The 23,549-nt window shown below is 37.9% G+C and overlaps 1 protein-coding gene across 3 annotated transcripts in view; it reads left to right on the top strand.

Moving 5' to 3' along the window:
• Window positions 1-4,792: 4,792 nt before the first annotated feature.
• The window catches only part of SMC5 (structural maintenance of chromosomes 5), a 76,486-nt gene continuing 57,729 nt past the window's right edge, over window positions 4,793-23,549 (top strand). For all 3 annotated transcript variants that reach the window (XM_081151256.1, XM_081151255.1, XM_081151254.1), the window contains exons 1-3: window positions 4,793-5,086; window positions 9,959-10,100; window positions 18,120-18,172. In XM_081151256.1, coding sequence (XP_081007382.1) covers window positions 4,911-5,086; window positions 9,959-10,100; window positions 18,120-18,172 — 371 coding nt within the window. In that variant the 5' untranslated portion in view covers window positions 4,793-4,910. The remainder of the gene's footprint in view (window positions 5,087-9,958; window positions 10,101-18,119; window positions 18,173-23,549) is intronic.

The raw sequence follows: 23,549 nt of genomic DNA, 5'->3' as shown, positions 1-23,549 counted from the left end.
GTGTATAAATTTTTAAAGTAGATAAAAGAAAAAAACTGGATTAATCAAGCCCAATTGTTAGCAGTGTTAATTTTTGATGGTAGAAATATGGATGAATGGTTATTAGTTTCAGTTTTGTGCTTTTTGGATTTTCAAACTTCCTAAAATAACAAGATACAATTTAATTATTAAAAAAGTTTTGCCTGTCTGGCCTGGCTCAGTGGCTGAGCATCAACCTATGATCCAGGAGATCGTGGTTCGATTCCCAGTCAGGGCACATGCTGGGGCTGTGGGCTCAATACCCAGCAGGGGGTGCAGGAGGCAGCTGATCAATGACTCTCCCCCATCATTGATGTTTCTATCTCTCTCTCCCTCTTCCTTCCTTTCTCTGAAATCAATAAAAACATATATATATTTTTTAAAAATAATTTTATGACTACCAATCAAAGCTGTGGAAGTGAGATATTAAAACAAATAAATTTATGGGAGAGTTCAGCAACACCCCAGCTTATTGAGATGCTGGGATGAAATGTCACTCTTGATGATATCAGACTGATACCACAGGAGTAAATTTAATAATGCATGTAGCTAATTTCAACAGGTTCTCCACAGTTCTAACAATTCCCAACTTTCTTTCCTTTGGAAGTAACAGGGTGCAAGAAGAAACCCTTGCTCTTCCCGCAGATGTTCCTGACCTAGCCTGGGCAAGAAGGTCTATCAATTCACTTTGCAAAGACTTACAGAGGAGATTGCACATGGCATGCACCTTGTTCATGATCTTTCTGAAATTAAAGGTAAATTCCTTCTGGAACAATTTAATACTGTTCTCCCATTTTATATTCTCAAAAGAAATGAAGGTCAGTTTAGCTCTAGGCTTTTTATCATGACACATCACAAAGAACATGTGAAATCTGATATTAATTCCAAATTATGATTTTTTTTAAATCTTTCAGTTGGTTTTTGTATCCAACAGATGGAAATTTGACAAATTTGAGAAAGAGGTAAATCTGTTGAGACATTGATACAGAATATAAAATGAATTGTGAAAAAGTGCTTAGTACAGTAGCTGATGTATGGTAAATGCTGTTGGTATTAGCTATTACTACTAATACCATAGCTATTACTACAACCAACTCTTACAACCAACTCTAATACCATTATGACTGCAGTAAGAATAAGCAGATATTTGAATTGTCCCTAGCAGAAGCTTACTCTATGGGGTTTTAGGCCTCCTGGGGAACGGTACTGATTCTCCTCAGAACTCCTCATCTCTGCCTAGATCTTCGCCATGAGTTCTTTAGGTCCTTTATAAAGTGTACATGATAGGAAGCTATGAGGGTTCACTTTTCCACTTTAAGAATTTGCCAAAAGCAAAAGTAATATTTCCTCTCACTTGGTACATAAACCAGAGGAGATTATTCCTGTTAACCTGTGAGGGTTCTTGTTAGAACTGGAATAGTGAACTGTCTCAGAGATGTTTCAGCAGAGTGCCCCTCCATGCATCTTGCCCACCTTCTTGCTGTTGTGCATCATCATCAAGGGCTTGAAGTGAAGCCGAGAAAGAGAACACAGAAGATGGCGTTTTTCTGGTGAGAGGAAATGTATACTCCTTCACCCTGCCCCTTTCTGATAGCTTTTTGTGTCAGTTTTAGTTTTCTGCAGAATGAAAGACTGTCACTCAAAATGGCCCTTGGTCATTCACTCCTTGGTCAGTAGAATGTTAAATACACTTACTTTGTCATATCTATTAGCTAGCAAGGATGGGGTGATGAATCCAGCTGATGACTGAACTTTTAACCCTGAGAAGTGTAGAATTCGCTACACTCACTTATTAACACATTCTGGTTAATTGATAATCTTTCTAAAGACCTTATCCTTCTGCCTCTTTAACCACCACCCTTTGCAGTGCAGTTTTCATCAGTGGAAGTAAAGAATCCAGGTGTGGCAAGATAAATGTGTATATTTTTACAGGTGTACGACATTATTAAAGAATGTTAGGTAGCCCTGAGCAATCATCAGTCTGCAGAGTATCCTTGGTTCATGCTAACTTCCAGTTATATGAAGTCCAACAAAAGAGAAGTATTTAAATCAATTACAGTACATCTATATAGTTACTTAAAATTATGTCATAGAGCCCTGGCTGGTGAGGCTCAGTGGTTAGAGTGTCAGCCCACGCACCCAAGGGTCGAAAGTTCGATTCCCGGTCAAGGCCATGTACCTGGGTTGAGGGCTTCATCTTTGATTCCCTGCCTGGTTGGGGCGTGTGCTGGAGGCAACCAGTCGATGTGTCTCTCTCACATCGATGTTTCTCTCTCTCTCTCTCTCCCTCCCTCCCTTCCACTATCTCTAAAAATCAATGAAGAAAAACCTTGGGTGAGGATTAACAACTACAACAAAAATTATGTCATAGAAAAATATTTAATGGCATGGGAAGATAGTCATAATATAGTCAATGGGAAAAGGGGGATGAAGTAATAGTAAGTATAATTTGTGCAGTATCAGGGTTTTTTTTTAAATGAAAGAAGCATACCATACATATACAAGTAAAAAAGATGTCAAGAATACACCAAAATCTTAACAGTGATTTGTCTGGGTAAAGGAATTATGATTTTCCCCTTTTTTGTGTTGTTTTTGTGTGTGTGTGTGTTCCCAAATTATCTGCATTTAGCATATATTGCTTTTGTAATTAGAAGCAAAATTTTTCTTTTTAAAGATGATGGTAGGGTATGACTAACTGGCTGTTTAAGCAAGAACTCACAGTGTATGTGCATTTGTGGGGTCATCACAAGTTCAGGGGCTCATTCTTAACTTTCAAGTTTATAAGCATAATTAATTAATTCACTATAGAAATGATGGTACAAAAATGATCAGAGGTTTTCTCCCCCTCAACTTTCATTACCACTGCCTATATTATTTTCCCATTAGGAGAGATTCCCCTAAATGTAGTCATTTCTTCAGAGAATTTGACTCTTCTAAGGTTCTTGAAGCAGGGTACCAAATTACTTAAATATATATATATTTTTTGTATTAGCAATGTAGGGAATGACAGTGCTACAGAACTCAAGGGATTCTCTGGTTGGGGTGTTCTATTCAAGAACAAGATGTGGTTGTCCTTAGATAGTTTCATTTATTTGCAACAAGTTAAGGAGACAGGGGATTCATATCCAAACCTCTGTCTCCCAGAAGGGGAGTTTAGCCATTGTTTATATACACTATTTGGTTAATTACATGTTGGTTTCTTCCTTGCAGTTGGTTAAACTTCAGGTCAAGCTCTCCAGGTTGCAGCTGAGCCTCCAAAATACTGTGCTACATTTTAACATTTAGCAAGAACAGCATTGAGTAAAAACTGCCCAGGCCCTGAGACCTTTGTCTTATTTAACAATAGTATAGTACCCTCTTAAAAGCACTGGGTATTTTTATTATTTTCTGCCATTTGACAGGTTTCAAATTATTTTTTAATTTGCTTTTAAAAATGTTTCTAGTAACCGTGAAAAGTTCACATGCTTTCTACTCGTTCTGTTTTCTTTGGTTATAACTTTGAAAAGAGTGCAAATCCCATTTGCATGAGAGGAGAAAGCAGAGACCTGGGAAAGGAGTACCCGGGTTCTACTGCAATAGCTTTGTAACTGGCCTACCCACTTCCACGCCTGACCCCCTCCAAACAGCAACCAGAGACGTCATTTTAAAACTTAAGTCAGACCATGTCCCTCTCCTGCTTAAAACCATCCAGTGACTTCCCATTGCTTTTAAAATAAAATTCAGCTGTGCCATGCGATCTTGTTTTCTGCACGGCCGCCACCCGGGCCTTTGTTCCTCACAGGCCTCTCGCTCGCTCCCACGGTAGTCTTTGTGCTCGCCTCTAGCTCTCTTTGCTCATTTACGCAGCTCTGGGCTCCTTCTCCAGGCTTTTTAGCTCAAACATCACCTCCTAAGTTTTAGTTTCTTCACAGCGCCCATCACAGCCTGAAATCATCCTTCCTTAGTTTGTTCACTTGTGCTTTTTCTCCCTCGCCCGCCACAAAGCGAGCGGGGTGGCAGGCAGCCTTGACTGGCCCCTGTGCTGCCGCAGCCCAAGCATTTGATTCAACCTTGTTAGTAGAGGGAATGAGGGTTTCAGTGCCCCTCGTCTTTAATCAAGGGGTTAACTAGACGAACGTGAGCAGGATTAAGCCGAAGCACCCTCTGAAGGAGGCCGGAGCATTCTTGTTTCTGCATCACTAGAAACCTGGGGAGGAGGAAGGCTTCACAGGGCCCGGGGGAGCGAGAGGGTGGTGGATAAATAGGGAGAATCGGGGCCGTGCGGCCCTTCCGCAGGCTGGCGAGCGCGGGAGACCCATCGGGCACAGGGCCATTTGGAAGAGTTCTCATTTCTGTTAGACTCGGGGACCTGACTGAAAGCAAACGGGGAGCACACCGAGAAGAGGGAGAGCCGACGACCTGCGACCCCCGCGCACTGCGGCGGAATCCAGAGCAGACGGGTCGCAGGCCGCCGGCCGCGGCGCCCCAGGCCCGGGGTCCTCCGCCCGCCCCGGCGAACCGGGTCCCACCGCAAACGCCGCCCTCCGCCCCCTCGCGAATCCGCTTCCTGCGAGCACTGAAAGGGCTTTCAGAATACTAAAGGAAATTGACATCATTTTCTAAATTAAAAAAAACAACCACAACACGACAAAACCTGAAAAGCGCAGGGATGTACAGAAAAGAAAGCCCGGGGCCGAGTCCCGCTCATCCCCCCAGCGTCCTCCCCAGCGCTCGCCCGGCGGGCCCGGGGCGGAGCGTGCCCGCCGACGCCGCGGGGCCGGCACTGCGCAGGCGCGGGGCGGGCTCAGCGGCGGGGCCGAGCGCCCAGCAGTTCGCGCGGGAGCGGGACGTCAGGGCGCCGGGTGTGCAGTCGGTGGGAACGGAAGCCGCTGCGGGGCGGAGGGGAAGCCAGGATGGCGACTTCGAGCAGGAAGACCTCGACTCCAACCCCTCTGGCCTCCAAGAGACCTCTCCCGAGAGATCCCTCGTCGGAGGTCCCGAGCAAGAAAAAGAGTTCGGCGCCGCCTCTGCCGTTGTCCGGACATTTTGTGGAAGGCTCTATCGTCCGCATCGCCATGGAGAACTTCCTGTGAGTGGCCGGAGGCCCCGCGGCGGCGGGGAAGGCGAGTGGGCCTCGGGGGCGCACGCCGAGTGCGCGTGCGTGGGTGGCTGGGGGGGTGGGCGGCTGCCTGGCTTGGGGGTCTGGCGGTGAATTTCTGCCGGGTGACCGCCACGGATATTCGCGGGCTGTGGAGATTGATGGGTGTATTGATGGGCTAGGTGTGTGTCTTGTGTGCTGCGTTTCTGTTTTGTGTTGTTTTGATTCTGCCAACGCATTTTGAAGGCGTCATTTGCCGGGCAGTGGACGGAGTAGGGATTAGACCTCTGCTCGCTGGAAGGGGCGGCCTGCAGAGGGAGATAACCTGTAATTCACAAAACTCTGGGCCCTGGGGACTCGCAGGAAGCAACAGTTAAATCACGGTGGTAGTGATGATGTGGCAGTTGCCAGGTAGGCAAAGATGGTGAAGGCTGAACGGGATGGAGGTTGTGAGGTCCAAGAAGATCAATCCTTACTCTCCGTTGTGGGGCCTCCCCACGGACCCTGGACCCTTACAGAGCCCGCTTTTCTTCCCTGGTTCCTTTCTCTCCCTCCAGACAACTAATAATCATAATCAGTTTAGAATTTAGGAATATGTTTTAACCTAGGTACTGTGTGAGTATAGCGCCTTACAGTTCATTTGATCAGGATTTTAAGCTTGTACAGGGTGGTGTTGGGGAAACAATTGCAATAACTTTTTTTTCCCCAAGGGCCTATCATGCCAGTTAATAGAAGTGCTTTATTTATACAATGTCCTCATTCTTTCCTCACAACAACTCTGTATCTCTATTGATGAGATAAGCTCACAGAGGTTAATTTGCCCATGTTTACACAGCGTATCAGTAGCTGAATTACTCTTTGAATCCAGGTCAGGAGAGATCATCCAATGTGTATAACAATGTATATATCAGGATACCATGGGGGCACAAAGGATGAAGTGATTAATGTCTTCCACAGCTGTGAGAAAGGGCTTTGTATGGACGTTTATAAAAGTCTTAAAAGAAGGAAAGAGGACTGTAGACGGAAGGAGCTGCCTGCATTAGTTTGCTATATTTAGGAAGCATCCAGTATTTTAGTAGAGCATAGGACATGAGTGAATATGTGAACAAAGGTGACACTGAAGAGGTAGGCAACTGTTTGAGGGTCTCTAGGTACTGGGCTGAAGAATTCCAGCTTCATTCTGTAAACACCCAGGTTGCATATTATATGTAGGGAATGTTTAATATTACTCTGGAAGCAAGTGTAAGGGGTGAATTAGAAAGGGTTCAAGATTGGAGGCAAGAAGACTTTTGCAATATGAAGGCAAGAGATGATCAGGATTTGAACCTAGGAGTAGCACTGGGGGCTGTAAGGGTGGAAAGAAGAGAGACTGGACAGAATCTGGCCACAGGTTAATTGTGAAACACGAGGGTAAAGGAGAGCTGCAGCATTGGCTAATTGATCAGATATGGTGTTACTCAGTTCAGGGAGGAATGTGGGGGAGAATAATAAAAAATGCCTTTTGGATCCTGTGACTTCAGGTTTCCTGTGGGGCATCTAACATTTTAAGTGTCTGATGCTTATAGGAAAATGTGAACTGGTGAGAGATTTGGGAGTCATACATATAGGTGATTGTTGAAGTTGCAGAAATGGTTGAGATTACCCAAAAGGAAATATAAATAGGAGAAATGGAAGGCCAAGTATAGTCCTGGAGGATTGCCAGCAGTTAAGGGTGAGAGGAAGAGGAATTCATAAGCTGAAAAGGAGCTGTTCAGGAAGGTAAGAGAAGAACCGTGGGAGAGTGTTATCAAAAAAGCTGAGGAAAAGGAATGTTTCAAAACTATCTGCTACACTGAAGTCTGGTAACAGGACTGAAAAAGAGCCCACTGCATTTAGCAGTTAGGAAATCTTTGACCCTTTGATGAAGCAGTGGAAGAAGAAAACTTGCAGATCATAGAAGAATGAATGAGTGTGAGGGAGTAAACTTAAATGTGAAGAGGAGGAAAAATCTGGCTGGAAAATGTAGCGCGAGGTGAGGTCTTATTTTCACAGTGAAAGGACTTTTCAGTTTTAGGAATGAAGTAAGAGGTGAGCTTGGAGAAAAATGGCCTGGGAAAGAATGGTCAAGGGAAGAATTCCTCTGAGTGAACCAAGTCAAATGGGGTTGGGGGTGGAGGGTGAGATTTCTAGGTAGAAACAGCATGTGCAAAGGCTTGAAGAAAGGAAGGAAGCCTAAAATAGTCAAAAAACTGAAGAAAATTCATCATAGGTAGAATTTAGAGGTCTGATTAGAGAAGAAGGGAAAGAGATAGTAGAAAAAGGTGAAGCTAGAGCTAAATTATAAAGGATCCTATATTTTTCTTTATTTTTTTAAACAAGTGACGCCAAATTTGCATGTCTACCAACATGATTTGGTGATTGTTGGAGGGGTGTTGTGAGTAGAGGTTAAGGAGATGGTAGAATAAAGTTAATTAGAAACTAATGCCTAGGTTTCTGAATGATGGTACCATTCACTAAGAGATTGCAAGAGTGGTTTTGGACGACAAAGATGGTGGGTTTCGTCTTGAATATGTTGGGTTTGAGGTGGCTGTTGTGGGACTTCCAAATAAAGTTATTGAGGTGGTAATTTCATTTATAGGTCATCAGGGCTGACTTTCATGTAGATGCTATCTGAGGCCATGGAGAGTACATAAGATACCAGGGAAAGTATATAGTCTGAGAAGAGGGCGGACCTTTGACAATAGCTGTTTTAGGGGAACTCATAAAAAAAGGAATTCCCAATAACCGTATTGTAGACTCAGAACAGTTAATTATTTTAAATGCAAAGACTTGTTTTGTTTTTGGCAACCCTTCCTGTTTATAATATTTATGTATATTGTACAGGCCAGAAATTCTCATGCTTTTTTTCTATTGCTTTTATTGTTTTCTTAAATACCAGTTGCATTACTCTTTTAGTAAGACAGTTGCACAGAGATTTCACAGGAGGATATTCAAGTGTTAAAAGAATGGGGCTTGTGTGTTGGGATTAAGAAATTCCAAGTCAGGTAATTTTCCAGATGTGTGAAGTTCCCAAACTAGGTTTTTTTTTGGTTTTTGGTGTTTTTTTTAAATGCATATCTTTATTGATTTCAGAGAGAGGAAAAGAGATGGAGAGAGAGAGATAGAAACATCAATGATGAGAGAGCCATTGATCGGCTGCAGCCCGCAACCCGGGCATGTGCCCCTACCGGGAATCGAACCCTGATCGCCTGGATCCCAGGTCAACACTCAACCGCTGAGCCATGCCCGGCTGGGCCCAAACTAGTTTTATTTTAACTGTTATAGAGGGTTCCTTCAAGACCCAGCTGCTAATAGTACAAAGATCCGAAAAGATGACGTAGATAGATGCTGTGTAGAGATGTGGGGTTGGAAACCTGCCAGAAAATACTGCTCCTTTACCACCTGTTTTTATTTTTTATTACCACTTGGCATTTGAAGTTATTAATTTCTTTGAGTATTAAAGTTGAAGTGTGTTTGATTATTTATATACAGGGTGTGGCAAAATAGTTTTACAGTTTGAGTGTGCAAAACAGTTTATTCTTGTATTATTATTTATTAATTATTGTATTATTTTCCATACAAACAACTGTAAACCTACTTTTGCCCCACCCTATAGTTAGCAGCAAGTAAAATATTTATTCTTGGGGAATTAGTTAGCAACTAACTGAAACTCTGTGGAAATGGCATTATTTATGGGTTTTAATTCAGGGTATTCAAAGATAAGCTAGAAAAATATCTGAGTCAGAGTTTGCTTCACATTTTGCCATAGCTGTCCCTGGCCACTAATAAGGATTAGAGGCTGTTGTAGGTAGAGTGCTGCACAGCATGCAGCTTTCTGGCACAAGGGAATATTACAGAAGTACTTGGTGTTAATGCATTCTTGTTTCGTCCCATAGAAATAAATTTTATTTGAATGTGGACTATACATCCTTGGATGAATCTCTGATGGCATATTCAAGGAAAATGGATGTAATTTTTTTAAAGTAATAATAAAATGAAACCATTAGGTTGATACATATTTTCAGTTTTTTAATTAGAATAAAAACAACTTGATTGCATTGTTTCAAATATTAGAATATGAAAAGTTCTATTAAGCATTTTACTTTAAGACAAACGAAATGTAAAATCTCCAGATTTCAGATGAGCCATGGCTTCTCTTATATAAAATTTTTAAAAATTTGTTCTATGGTAGCTTTGATATATTCTTTCATGTATTATAATTGTTAAAAGAGAATAAATAATATCAAACTTTGCTTTATTCATTAGGATTATAGTTGAAACAGGCATACGAAATCTTATTTTCCTAATGATTTTATTTTAGTTTTTAAATTTTATTTTTCAGTTACATTCAGTATTATTTTATATTGGTTTCAGGTGTATAGCATAGTGGTTAGACAATCATACACTTTACAAAGGGGTCCTGATATTTTAAGTGCCATGTGGCACCATTACGTAATTATTACAATATTACTGACTCTATTCCCTGTGCTGAACTTCATATCCCAGGACTCTTCTGTAACTACCAATTGTACTTATTCTTTTAACCCCTCTCACCAGCCGCCTCCCCACCCCCCACCCCCGCCAGTTTGTTCTCTGTATCTGAGTCTTTTTGTTCGTTTATATATTGTTCTTTAGATTACAGGCTTTTTCATTTTTTTCCATTAATAGGTTTCTTCCCCTCTAGTTTATTAACAACCTATCAATAACATTAAATGTGTGAGATTAGCTAGCTTTTAAAGGAATTTGAGTGAATTTGTAGATAATATAAGCAAGAAAAAATGCTTTTGTAAAGAAAATATTCTTCACTTCTTCTCTGCTTAGTAATTTCACCTCTTTATAATTCAGAACATATGATATCTGTGAAGTATGCCCTGGACCCCACTTGAATATGATTATTGGAGCTAATGGAACGGGGAAGTCCAGCATTGTGTGTGCCATTTGCCTTGGATTAGCAGGCAAACCTGCTTTCATGGGACGGGCAGATAAGGTGAGTTAACATAAGTACTTTTTAAAAAAAAATTCAAAGTGGTGACTTGCTTTAGTAAGAAATCAATTTCTACATTTCAGTTTCTTGAATATAGCAAAAGTGTAGTGATTGAATATAAAGAATGAAGTTGGCAGGTAGAGAACCTGGGAAGAGATTTCCATTTCTAGAAGTATTTTAGGCTATATATGGAGAGAATTCTCCAAGTATATAATACTTGAAATTCTTAGAGTAAAAAAAAATTTTTTTTTTAAATGTATTGCTGGGCTTGTGGAAAGGTAAAGTAAATTTACCAACCCCAGAAACAAAATAGTGTGGGTCTGAAAATTTAAGCAAGCTCTGGAGTTGTTTCCCTAGGGGTATTTGCTTATCCTCTACCTTAAAGCCTGGCTTTGAATTAGTTCCATGGGATAGGAGGCCCTGAAGGGGTGGGGAAGGGCTAGAGGATAAAACTAGAAGTCAGAATGGGACAGTGGGCTTCCTTATCTCATTGTTAACTCTGAATATAGTGGAGAAAAGAAGCAACTCTTCCAAAGAATTCTTAACGGTAAACCTTAACACATGTTTGGGGCCAGAATTCATATTACCTGTATGGCCTATTCTAAATATCATAAATTGTAATTTTAGTTTAGAGTGGTCCCAGTTAGTAATATCTTCAGACATTGCAGAAGCAAATGCAAATCCTCATAAGAAAAATAACTTCAGTTCAGCCCTCAAAAGAATTCAAACATAAAGGCCTAAGAAATTCATGAATTCATAACTAAAAATCACAAAACATAGGAGGAAATGAATCACCAAAAATAGGAGCTAACAAAAATAGCAGACTACACAATGAGACCTACAAAGCTTATAGACAGTATAAACTAGGAATATTTTAGTTTAAGGAAATAAAAGAAGGTTGCAAGAGTAACAAAGGAATAAGTAACAAAAAGATTAGGTAAATTTGAAAAAAGAATCAAATAGAATTTAAAAGTATATTAATTGAAAAACTTTATGGATGGGTAAAACAACAAAGCAGACACATTTGAGAAAAGAATGTGTAAAATACTTGAAAAATTTTCTTAAATGCAATATAGAAGTAAAGGAAAAAATCAAGGTTGAGGCATGATAGGTAAAAGATGATAATCCATTTTTTAAAGTATCTCCAAAGAGAGAGAATGTAGACTAAGGAAGAGGCAATGTTTGAAGAAAGAATGATTAAGAATTTTCCAGAAATGTTGGAATTTTGAATTCTCAAATTCAAGAAGCAGTATAAATGAAAGAAATAACACAAGTAGACACATTGTAGTGAATTACAGAATATCAAACACAGTGATAATATGTTCTCAGAATGATGAGACCAAGAAAAAGTTTCTCACTAAAGAAACTTTGAAAGTATATAATTTAGAAGAAGGAATATGGTGCCATAAGGAAAGTCTGAGATTTAAGAAGAAATGGCGAGCAAAGAAATTATAAACATGTAAGGAAATTATATAGAAACTATAAAATAATACTAATGTCTAATTTGTACAGTTTAAATCAAAAAGATAAAACTAACGGTTGTCCTGGAAGTGATCAGAGTTAAAATGTTCTGTGGCTTTGTACTGTTGGGAGGCAGTTAAGATAATGAACTTCAGAATTTAAGTTAAATATGCGTGTTAAAATTTCTAGAGTAAACCACTAAACAATTGAAATTCAAAAATCCTTAAATAAAAAGGTAAAGAAATCGAATGAGAGGGGAGGAAACACCACTGCCCAAACAATCCAGACAGATCTTCAGAATAGAGGAGGGAACAGAAACAAATACAGAAAACGAGGTTATTAAAAATCTTAAAATAAGGTGGTATAAAAAATTATGCAAATGTAATCATCGTAATAGAAATGGTCTAAGTTACTGTTAAGTGAAGAAGCCTGTTAGTGCAGATAAATAGAACAAAGTTCAGCTCTGTCTGGCTCCTAGTAATCCTAGTAAGTGTGTCTGGGATAAGCATAGAAAGTTGAAAGAGGGTAAAAACATACCAGGCCAGTGTTACACAAAAGAAAGGAGGTGCAGCTGAATTAATAGCAGCAAAACAGACTTTGAAGTAAAATACTTCTAGAGATAACGTTGGTTATTAAATATTGATGAAAAGTTCAATTCCTAATTTGAATTCACCTAATTTAGCTCCAGTACATAAAAGCAAAATCAGCAGAACTAATTCTCACCTGAGGATATTCTTTCCATTGATTTTTTAGAGAGTGGAAGGGGCAGGGGAGAGAAACATGGATGGATTGACTCCTGCATGTACCCCAACTGTAGTATAGTAAGTGTGCAGTAGTATAGTAAGTGTAGTATAGTAAGTGTGTCTAAAAAAACAATGTACATACCTTAATCAAAAAATATTTTATTGCTAAAAAATCCTAACCATCATCTGAGCCTTCAGCAAATCATAGTCTTTTAGGCATTGATAGACTTACTCAACACAGCATTGCCACAAAACTTCAGTTTGTTAAAAAAAAAAAAAAGCAATATCTGCAAAGTAAAATAAAATGTATCTCTGTATAGAAGATCAACAACTACACTTGAACTAATGGACATGTTATAAACACTACTCAACAATTGGAAAGTATACATTCTTTTTAAACACAAATAGGACATTTTTATAAACCATATAATGAACCATAAAGCAAATATAAAAAATATCAAATAATTTTTACCACACAGACTGTATTCTCTGACCACAGTGCTATTAAGAGAGAAATAATAACCAAATAACCAAATTTTTGTTTGTTTGTTTGGAATTAACAAATAACTCTGTGTTATACACAGGTCAAAGAAAAAAATCTTAATGGAAATTGAAAAATAGAGCAGAAATTAAAAGAATTAACTGATATATAATAAGTACCACAAAACCAAAAACTACTTTCAAAAAGACTAATGAAATCAGTAACTTCTGAGGAAATAAAGTGGAAGGGGTGGGTAAAGAACAAAAAATAAAGGAATGAAAAAAAGTAATAGTTAAGGTGTGTTACATTGTGATCCAAACAACCCCCAAATGTAAGTGGTTTGAAAATATGAAAGGTTAATTCTTGCTGTTACTACTTATCTGGTGTAGGCCCTTTGTGGTCACTTAGGTACCTAGGCTAATGGAGTAATTTCAATACATGCTTCCATAATTGCCACATCAGGGAAGGGAATTGGCTGTTAAAATTTCTTCCAAAAAAATGACACATATTTGTTCCATCCAAATGCTATTAGACAAAGTAAGTCGAAGGTCACACCATGCATCAGAGAAAATGAGCCAATGCAATTCTATTATGGGCTTGAAGGAGAACCAGAATATTCATGAACTACCCTGATAATTACCACTGAGGCATCACCAGAATGCACCAGAGATAAAAAGATAATAAGAGAATATTATGAACAGTTTTATTCCAATACATTTAAAAATTTTTAAAGTGAATATATAGGTTTCTACAACTATAGAAATTATCAAAACTTACTCAAACTAGAAAAAATAAGTCAGCTGTTACATTTTTCTCAGAACATCGGGCAATTATGGATTAGTTCAGCAGCAGTAATTTCTTATTTTACATAGAGAATATGACTCTTAAGTACCAAAATCAGTCAGGGAAAGAATGAGAAAATTACAAGCCTGTCTCACTCATGAATATAGAAGCAAAAATCTCAAAAAAAGAGACTTTAGCCTGCTGTATCTCATACATAAAATGCATACTATATCATGACCAAACTGAATTTATTTAAAACATGGACGATTGATTGAGCGTTAGAAAAAATTAATATATCATGTTTTAAAAAATCTGCATGATCTGCCCAGCCGGTGTGGCTCAGCAGTTTAGCATCGACCTGTGTTCCAGGAGATCGAGGTTGGATTCCTGGTCAGGGCATGGGCCCAGGTTGCAGGCTCGATCCCCAGTGGGGGCGTGCAGAAGGCAGCCAGTCAGTGACTCATCATTGATGCTTCTGTCTATCTCTCTCCCTCTCCCTTCCTCTCTCTGAAATCAGTAAAGACATATATAACAATAAAAAATAAAAAACTGCATAATCCTCTCAATAGATGGAGAACAAGTATTCAGTTAAATTCCACAGTAGTTTATGGTTTAAAAATTCTTAGCAAATTAGGAATAGGTGGGATCTTTCTTAATTTCATAAAAGATATCTATGAAAATGCATAGCAAATTCAGAAATGAGTCAAGGTTACCTACTATGATGGCTTTTCAACATTGTACTGGAAGTTCTACTGACAAGGAAAAGATACAGGTTGGAAAGACAGAAAACTCATTCACAGGTCATATGAGTGTCCTGCATAAAAATCACAAAAGAAACTCTAGATAAGCTTTCTGATGAATTAATATGGAATTTTTATCATATTGCTAGATATAAGATTATATAGTAAAAATCAGTTGCATATTTAAAGTTTTCCCTGGCCTAGTAGCTCAGTTAGTTAGAGTCATCACAAAACACCAAGATTGTGGGCACATACAAGAATCAACCAATGAGTGCATAAATAAGTGGAACAACAAATCAGTGGTTCTCTTAAAAAAAAATCAATCAAAAATTAAATAAAATAAATAAAACTTTAAAAGTGTGATTAAATGGAGAGAACCACTATATTAATGAGCAGGAAGACCTAATATATTTGTTCTTCACATTGGTCTGCATATCCATTGTCATTCCAGTCAAAGTCCCAATACTGTTATAGCAAATTACAAGCTACTTCTAAAATTTACATGGAAGAATAAAAGGCCAAAGAATAGCTTAGATACTCCTAAAGAAATAGAACAAAATTGGGAAACTTGTCCTACCAGGTATCAAGACTTAATAGGAAGTTAAAGTAATTTAATAAGACATGTACTATTGGTGTAGGAATATAAAATAGACCCCTGTGATGTGACAATGAAAAGCCCAGGTATAAAACCATGATAAGTCGAATCTTGATTTATGACAGAACTGACATTGTAGATGAGTAGGAATAAATAGTACTGAGACAACTGGCTATCCAGATAGGAAAAAAAGAAATTGAGTCCTGTCCTCACACTTTAACAAAAGTCAGTTTAAAGTGGATTGAATATATAAATGTGATTGACTAGAAAGTTTTTAGAAGTTAATAGTAATAGAAGAGAATATCTTTTTACTTTGGGTTAAAGAAAAATTTTTAAAATAAAAATAGAGATAGAAAAGGAAAACACTGATAAATTCAACCAAAATGGGAAGAAATTTTTGTTTATCTTTGATACCATGTAGAAAAAGGCAAGGCACAAATTGGGAGAATGTGTATAACATAACAGAAGATTGATTGGTATCTAGACTATATTATAAGCAAAGCAGTATCAACTCAGAAGAAAAATGAGGAAAAGATATGCTCAGATGCCTCACAGAAGAGGCAGCTCAGACAGGTAGTAAGTATATGAAAAGATTCTTAACTTCTTTAATTACAAGAGAAATGCAGATTCACCGTGGCATGGTATATCCATCAGATGCACAAAAATCCTGGCAGTGCCATTGCTTACGAGGATATTGAGCACTGGGTACTCTGATGCAATCTTGGTAGGAATATAAGTTTGTGCAGCCTCCTAGAGCTAGCTGCATATACCTAGTCACTCAAAATTTCTGTTCCTGGGTACCTTAGTGAACTCTTACACATTTATACTAGGTGAAATTATGGAAATATCTGTAGAAGTATTGTTTACAATAAATTCTAGTATACTCAAAATTGAAATATTTGACAGTGAAAATAAACTTTAGCTAATTGATTAAATCTCAAAACACTAATTTTCAGGAAAAACACCATCTTAGAAGAATATATGTAATATGAGTTTATTTATAGAATGGTCAAAAACAATATATTTAATGTTCAGAGATGTATATAGGAAAACTAAAGAAAAGCAAAAGTATCAAATTAGCTTAAAGATTACATTTGTTGAGGAGAGAAGAATGCATTTGGAAGTTTCACAAGGAATGTCAGATACACTTACAATGTTCAGTTCTTTAAATTGGTGGTAGATACATGGTGGTTTTATTTCTTAAACAGTACCTGAAGTTTATATATACTGTTTTGTATATATTTCACATAAGAACATGTTTTAAAAAGAAAGTCTGAGTTGAGTTGTTACCCCACTGTACAGTATTCTTAAGACTTGAAATGATTCTTTATATTTTTCTAAAATTATTGCAGATATTGCAGTATCAAAATGATATTACAAGTTTCTTAGGCAGGCTTAAAATTTAATATAGGGTTACAAGATTGAGGCATATATTTCTTAAGATTATAAATAAACCTATTCAAAATACCTGTTTTTAATGTTATAAGAGAGGTGTTTAGGAGGTAGAAAAGATACCACTGTTAATAATTAGCTTTGTGACCTTAGTCAATTTTTGGACCTCTGTTTTCTTTATTTTAAAGATAAGGGGGTTGGAGTAGATAACTTCCAATGACCAATTCAGAATTTTATAAGTATTAATGTGTAGTTTTTTAGTTATTATTTATTAAGTCCTTATCTCTGTGTAATGGTCTGCTGGATTGTACTCTAAGGCTGTAAGTAAAAATAGACTGGTCTGTAACAGTTTTCACCAACCGTACACATTTTCGTCCTAGGGAAGACATTTCTCTTCCTTGAGTGGTAGGGGTTTTTAAGGAGGCTGTGGAATGCAGTTTCTTTGACAAAAGATGGCAGACCTTTCTATATCCACAGATGTACTTAGGAATTGCCCACTTTCTCAGCAAAAGTATTTTAAATGTTGTATTTATGTTTAAATGTCAATATGAAAATTTATCACGTGCATGTTAGGTATCATTCATATATATACTTCACAATACAAACTGCCTCCTGATTTTATTTCTTCTGATTGGTACCAAGTATTTTAGTTGCTGTGAGCTAGTAACAGGTGGCACTCCTACAAAAATGCCATTGTATTTTCTGTTTATAAAGACACTAAAACAGGTTAAGTTTTTGCTTTTCGCAAGGTTGTATAACTTACCTATGGTTAAGATTTAAACTTGGACAGTATATGTTTAAAGCCTGTACTCTTAATCATTAAGCTGTACTTTCTGGTTATAAGAACAGGCTTTCTTTATTACTGTTTTGTTTTTTTAATCCTTACTTGAGGATATGCTCCCATTGATTTTAGAGAGAGAGGAAGAGGGAGGGCAAGAGAAGGGAGAGCGATCGATTGCCTCCCGTACTTGAATCCCTGTCCCCCCAACCAGGAATTGAACTTTCAACCTAGACGTGTACCCCAACTGGGAATCGAACCTGCAACCCTTGGGTGCACAGGACAATGCTCCAACCAACTGAGCCATACTGGCCAGGGCAAATAGGCTTGCTTTTTTTCTCTTTTTGGGACTCAGTTGTGGTTATAATTGTCATCACCGCTGTTACTACTCTTAAAAAGATAATTATGTGCAAGGTGTCTTACAGCCTGATTTAAGAACCAGTTTGACTTTTTTAGGCCTAGGGTCTGTTTTCATGCTTATGCTCATATATGTATAGAAACTAGCTCAAATAGTCTATGTAAATTGCACTTACTTACATTGTATTTACTCTGTATATTGCTCTTTTTTAAAAAAAAATACTTGTTGACAATGCCCCGATTAATAACAGGATAAGTATGTTGGAGTGGTTGTTCATAATAATCTATGCAGCTTCTTTGAAGTTTCCAAGGATAATGAGGAGATTGGGTGTATAGCTCTGTGATTATTCTATAGAACCTGTTTTCCCACTGGCTTGCTTCTCTCGTGAGAGTGTGTTTGGTATAGTGGCTAAGAACACAGACTCTGGAGCCAGATTACCTGGGTTTTAGATCCTTGCTCTGTACCACTTACTGGCTTTGTTATGAACTTTGTAAGAGGCTATCTGGCACATAAAAGGTTCAATAAGTAATAACTAACATTATTATTGCTTTTTGTGGGTAAAAACAATGACGAAGCCTTTCATACAGAGTAGTTTTTGAATGAAATCTTGATCTGATAAATAATAATGATATTCTAAATCTCCTAACCTGAGAATGTCATCACGGAGCTCACTTGTTGTTGTTTTTCTTAGGTCGGCTTTTTTGTGAAGAGAGGATGTTCCAAAGGCATGGTTGAAATTGAATTGTAAGTGTTAGTGGTGCTGAAATCACTTTTTCCCCTATAATTTCTTAGTTTATGTTTATGCTTTCCTGATAACTTTAGAAAAGAATAATATATTATGACATAAATATTGGAAATATTTCAAGAATACATAATCCACATGAGTTTTTTTAATGCATCTGTAAAACCTAAGTTGTAAGAATTTTCTTTTGGAAAAATTATTAAGGAAGTTATAAGCTATCTGTGTGTGTGTTTGCACGCATGCGTGCTAATTTTGAAAGTAATGCTTGTTAAAAAATGCAAATATAGAAGTGTATAAAGTTGAAAATGAAGGCCTTCTTGATGTAATTTTACTTCTAGAAATAACCACTGTTAATAATTTGGTGAGTCTCATGTATGGCGAGTACTCAGCACCTAAGTCACCATTTTCCATATGCTTCTTCGTGACAGAGATTGGTAATTCATTATGGTATTCTTTTTCCTCGAGCCTAGATGTTATCAGTTTATCACTCTTGACAGCCATTTCTGATGGATCAGAGTTAGAATTCAAGATGAAACCAAGTCATACCTCTTTCCACCACCATTTATCCCCCGTTTACCTGCTCCTGCTTCCCCACCCCCATTTCCCTCTGGTAATGACCATAGTGTTGTCTGTCTATGAGGTGTTTTTGTTTGTTTGTTTTTGTTTTTTTGCTTAATCCCTTCACCTTTTCAGGTGATGTATATTATAGAATTGTACACCTTAAACCTACACAATTTTATTAACCAGTGTAACCCCAATAAATTCAATAAATAAAAGAACTGAAATTAATGGCAACTTATCTTCCAGACCTTTCCCCAGAAGTTGGAAGCCTCCAATAGACTTGAGTCCTTCCTCCACCCCACCTCACCCCACCCCACCCAAAAACGATGAAACCAGTTGGCTATCTTGATGTATATACTTTTAGTCTGTTACACCTGAATGTGCACATCTAGATAATTTTTAGAAAGTGGTGTGTGTGTGTGTTTTGGAGTATTTATAGAAAGTCATGGAACGTTTTAGCTGAAATAGCTCTTAAAGATTATCTGCCATGCCTATCATATAGGATATGAGGAAATGATCTTTTTACTCAAAAATGGTTATATATTCTTCTATTTATGTAGAGATGAGAAAGAAGTACGCATGGAACTAAAAAGAAAATGGATTATACTTACTTTATTAAAATATAATGGCAATATTTTACTGAAGGATATAAAACCAAGACCTGAATAAATGTTGAAACATACTCCTAGAAACATAAATTTAATATCATTATTATTAACATATTAGTCCTTTCCAAATTAATATATAAATTTGATATAATCCCAGTGGGAGTCTCAACAGGTAAGTTTACAAGTTGATTCTAAAGTTCATCTGGAAGAATAAATGTGTCAGGAAGCCCAAGGAGATTTTGAAAAAGTAAAATCATGAATTAGATGTTTATGTACCTGATGCTAAAGTATACTATAAAACCGTTGATAGCGTGGTATTGGGATGAAAATTAGAGTAACAGAATGGAGGAAATAGGGACAGAGTTAAATGTACAGTATATGAGAATTTGATTTATTGTAATGCTGGGTGTGTGGTATAAATTACTCAAATTGAGATGAAGTAATTGGCTATTTTTTTAAACAGAAAAGAGGCTATACCTCATTAGTTATCAAGGAAATCAAAATAAAGATTTTTTTCTTTCTTCTCTGCTTAGAAAAATTTAAAACTAAAATTCAGTAATATTAAGGTATAGGGAAATTAATCTTGTCATACACTGTTTGTGGGAGCGTAAGCAGTATATGTATGTTATTTGGCAGTATCTATCTGCCAGAATGGGATTTTAAATACCAATATTCTTTGATTTGGTTACTATTTTAGAGAATGTTTACTCATTTGCACAAGATTAGCTCTTTCCTAGTTTAAATAGTGAAAAATTATAAGCAACTCAAAAGTCCATCATTAACCAAAATTTGATATATTCATACATTGGCATATTATTTAGCCATAAAGAGGAATGCAGTCCTGCTAGATTCTACAGGACCTTGAGAACATTGTGAACCTGAAAACATTATGCTTAGTGAAAGAAGCCAGACACAAAGAGACTGTAGTCTGTAATTCCATTTATGTAAAATGTTCAGAATAGGCAAATCCATAGAGACAAAATAGATTAGTTGCTGGGGTATGAGGGGAGGAGAGAAATGGGGAGTGACTTCATAATAGGTATGGGCTCCTTTTAGGGTGATGAAAACATTCTGGAATTACGTGGTGGTGATACTTGCACAGCCTTGTAAATATATTAGAAACCATTGTTGACATATTCTTTTTTAAAAAGGAAATTTTTAATTGATTTTTTTTTTTAAAGAGACAAAGTGGGGGGGGAGAAACATTGATGTGAGAGCAAAACATCTCAATCAGCTACCTCCTGCATGCTCCCTACCAGGGATAGAGCCTGAAACCCCAGCAGTCACTCCTGTTAGTTGGAAAGGGAAATGTTTAGTCCCATTTTTGGTTTCAAAGTGGCCTCCTCTCTGTCTTGTTAAAACATGGATGGATGTGGAGGGTCCTTGCAGCACATTGTTTCTATTCCGTGGGCATTGTCTTTGTTCAGTTGAGTACATCATAGTCTGGCTGCCAGCAGGGCTGGTTTTCGTTGTTGTATTTTCTTTTCATTTTTTCACACACCAGGAAACTTTGGTAATGTCTTTCAGGTCTCTGTATACCTTGACGCTGGCTGCATGGTGTTGTGCTTCTGATTTCCCACAAGTAGTGTGCATGGATTCCTTTCACCTCCTGTGCTTCTGATTTCCCACAAGTAGTGTGCATGGATTCCTTTCACCTCCTGTGCTTCTGATTTTCCACAAGTAGTGTGCATGGATTCCTTTCAGCACTGACATCCTTGGTATCATCAAGGTTCATTGAGAGGTCATTGCAGTGCCCTGAGACCTTCAGTAGCTGCCTCATCTGGTGTTACCTATCTCAGTGTTAACAAGGGAGAGAAATAAAGCACAGTTTTATCCATTTTAAACATGAGACATTGCCCTCTGCCTCAGTTGCCTTGAGCAATTCAGAGATTCCCAGGTACCAGGAGGACAAAGGCACAATTCTGTTTGCCATTCTACAGGAATACTATAAGTAGTAAATGACCATTAGACCATTTTCCCAGTGCTGTTCTATACAGGACCATATCATCAGAGTTTGGTCAAATACTAACAATGAAAATGTACATTTGATGCTTTTTGGAAAGAAATTCATGCATTGCATTGAGTTGAACCAAGGTGTATGAAATAATAGCAGCTATTATTTTTAAGACTATTTAAATGTGTCAAATGCTTTGCCTATTTATTTCACTTAGTCCATGCAGCCACACTGAGATAGTTATCATTATCCTCATTTTATAAAGGAAGAAGTTGTGGCTCAGAGATTTGAAGTCACTTGCTCTAGCCCTCTCAGCCAGTGAGTGACAAAGCAAGATTCACAGCCAGGCCTGTCTGACTCTAAGCCCATTACTCTCTGGCAAGCCAGAGAAATTAGGTACTTCAGCCTTCAGAGGTATCCCACTGTGGATGTCAGTGCCAGGGGAGCCTGGGACATACTTTGAGCCCCTCTGGGCCTGGCCACTTTTAACTAGAAGTTTGTACTCAGCCACTGTGAGTGATGGCCACCTCAGTGGCCCAGGAAGAAACCCATCCCTAGACAAAGCCCTGGTCCCTCATGTCTCAGCTTCCCACATAGCCCCTGCTTCCTGGTAGTTAAGCTCAGAAATAGTGTATGAATATAAACTCAGGCATCCTTACCCAAAGAAAGGAGTGGTCACATGATGTCAAGCGTGAAAATCTGGGCCAATTTGAGGTAACCAAGGGTACTTCGGAAAGGCTAAAATGTTTTTCTTCACCCAAGAATCCTCTAGGTCAGGATTTTTTTCACACACTGAGCTGGATCCTACATGGCTTCTCTATGGCTTGGTGATATCATCAGGACAACATCTGAGAAATCTGCCTTCATGAGACTCCCTCCTGCCTCTTACACAGGTCTTGTAATTGTTCCATTACTAGGTCCTCTTGGTGTGTTGGTCATGCCCTGGCCACCACCTTCATGCCACTTAAAAGAACTCCCATCCCTGAGATTCATAAGGATAGGTGAAGTTGTGGTAGGAAGAGCTGGAGAAGAGACTCATGAGGGAGAGTGGAGGTCAGCCTACCCACTCACACATCCAAATGACCAATTCAAGACATTCAGAGCATGGTATGTCAGGTATGGATTTACTCACATATGTACCCATACACAAGTTTTGTGCCAGGTCTTGTGGTTAGACTGCAACACATTCAAAATTCATCCTGTGTATTAATTGGCTAGGGCTGCCATAGGACCACAGAGTGGTTCAAACAACAGAAATTTATTTTCTCTCAATTCTGGAGGTTCGAGTCCAAGATCAAGGTGCCAACAGGGTTGACTTCTGATGTTAGCTGTGTATTTGTCATATATGGCCTTTATTATGTTAAGGTATGTTCCTGCTATTTCCATTTTGCTGAAAGTTTTTATAAATCTATGTAGGATTTTGTCAAATGCTTTTTTCCATCTATTGTTATAATCAACTTATTTTTATTCATTTTATTTATGTGTATCACATTAAAATTGAATTGCAGATACTGATCCAGCCTTGCATCCAGGGAATAAATTTTACTGACCATGGTGTATGATCTTTTTAATCTATTGCTGAATTCAGTTTGCTGATATTTTGTTATGGATTTTTATATCTTTGTTCGTCAGGGATATTGACCTGTACTTTTCTTTTTTTGTAGTGTCTTTGTCTGGTTTTGGTATCACGGTAACGCTGGCCGTGTAAAATGAGTTTGGGAGCCTTCCCTTCTCATCAAATTTTTGGAATTGTTTGAGAAGGATAGATAGATATTCATTCTTCTTTGAATATTTGGTAAAATTCACCTGAGAGCCATCTGGTTCAGGGCTTTTCTTTTGTTGTTGGAGTTTTTTGATTACTGATTTAGTGGTAATGAACTCTGTTTTTCTTTTTCTTGGAATAATTTTATCTTTCCTTCAATTTCAGTGATATCTTTGCTGAGTGGAGTAATCTTGGTTGTAGGTCTTACCTTTTTATCACTTTGAATATTTCATGTCACTCCCTTCTATCCTACAGTGTCTGTTGAAAAATCAACTGAATGTGGCTCAACTGTTGAGCATCAACCTATGATCCAGGAGATCGAGGTTCAATACCTGGTCAAGGCATATGCCTAGGTTGCAGGCTCAGTCCCCAGTAGGGGATGTGCAGGAGGCAGCTGATCAATGACTCTCTCAGCATTGATGTTTCTGTCTCTCTCTCTCTTTCCCTCTCCCTTCCTTTCTCTCAAACGAATAAAGAAATATTTTTTTTAAATG

This window comes from Miniopterus schreibersii, assembly GCF_964146895.1.
Source record: "Miniopterus schreibersii genome assembly, chromosome: 11".
NCBI lineage: Eukaryota > Metazoa > Chordata > Mammalia > Chiroptera > Miniopteridae > Miniopterus > Miniopterus schreibersii.
Note: the sequence above shows the minus strand (reverse complement) of the source record. Positions and strands in the feature narration are given on the sequence as shown.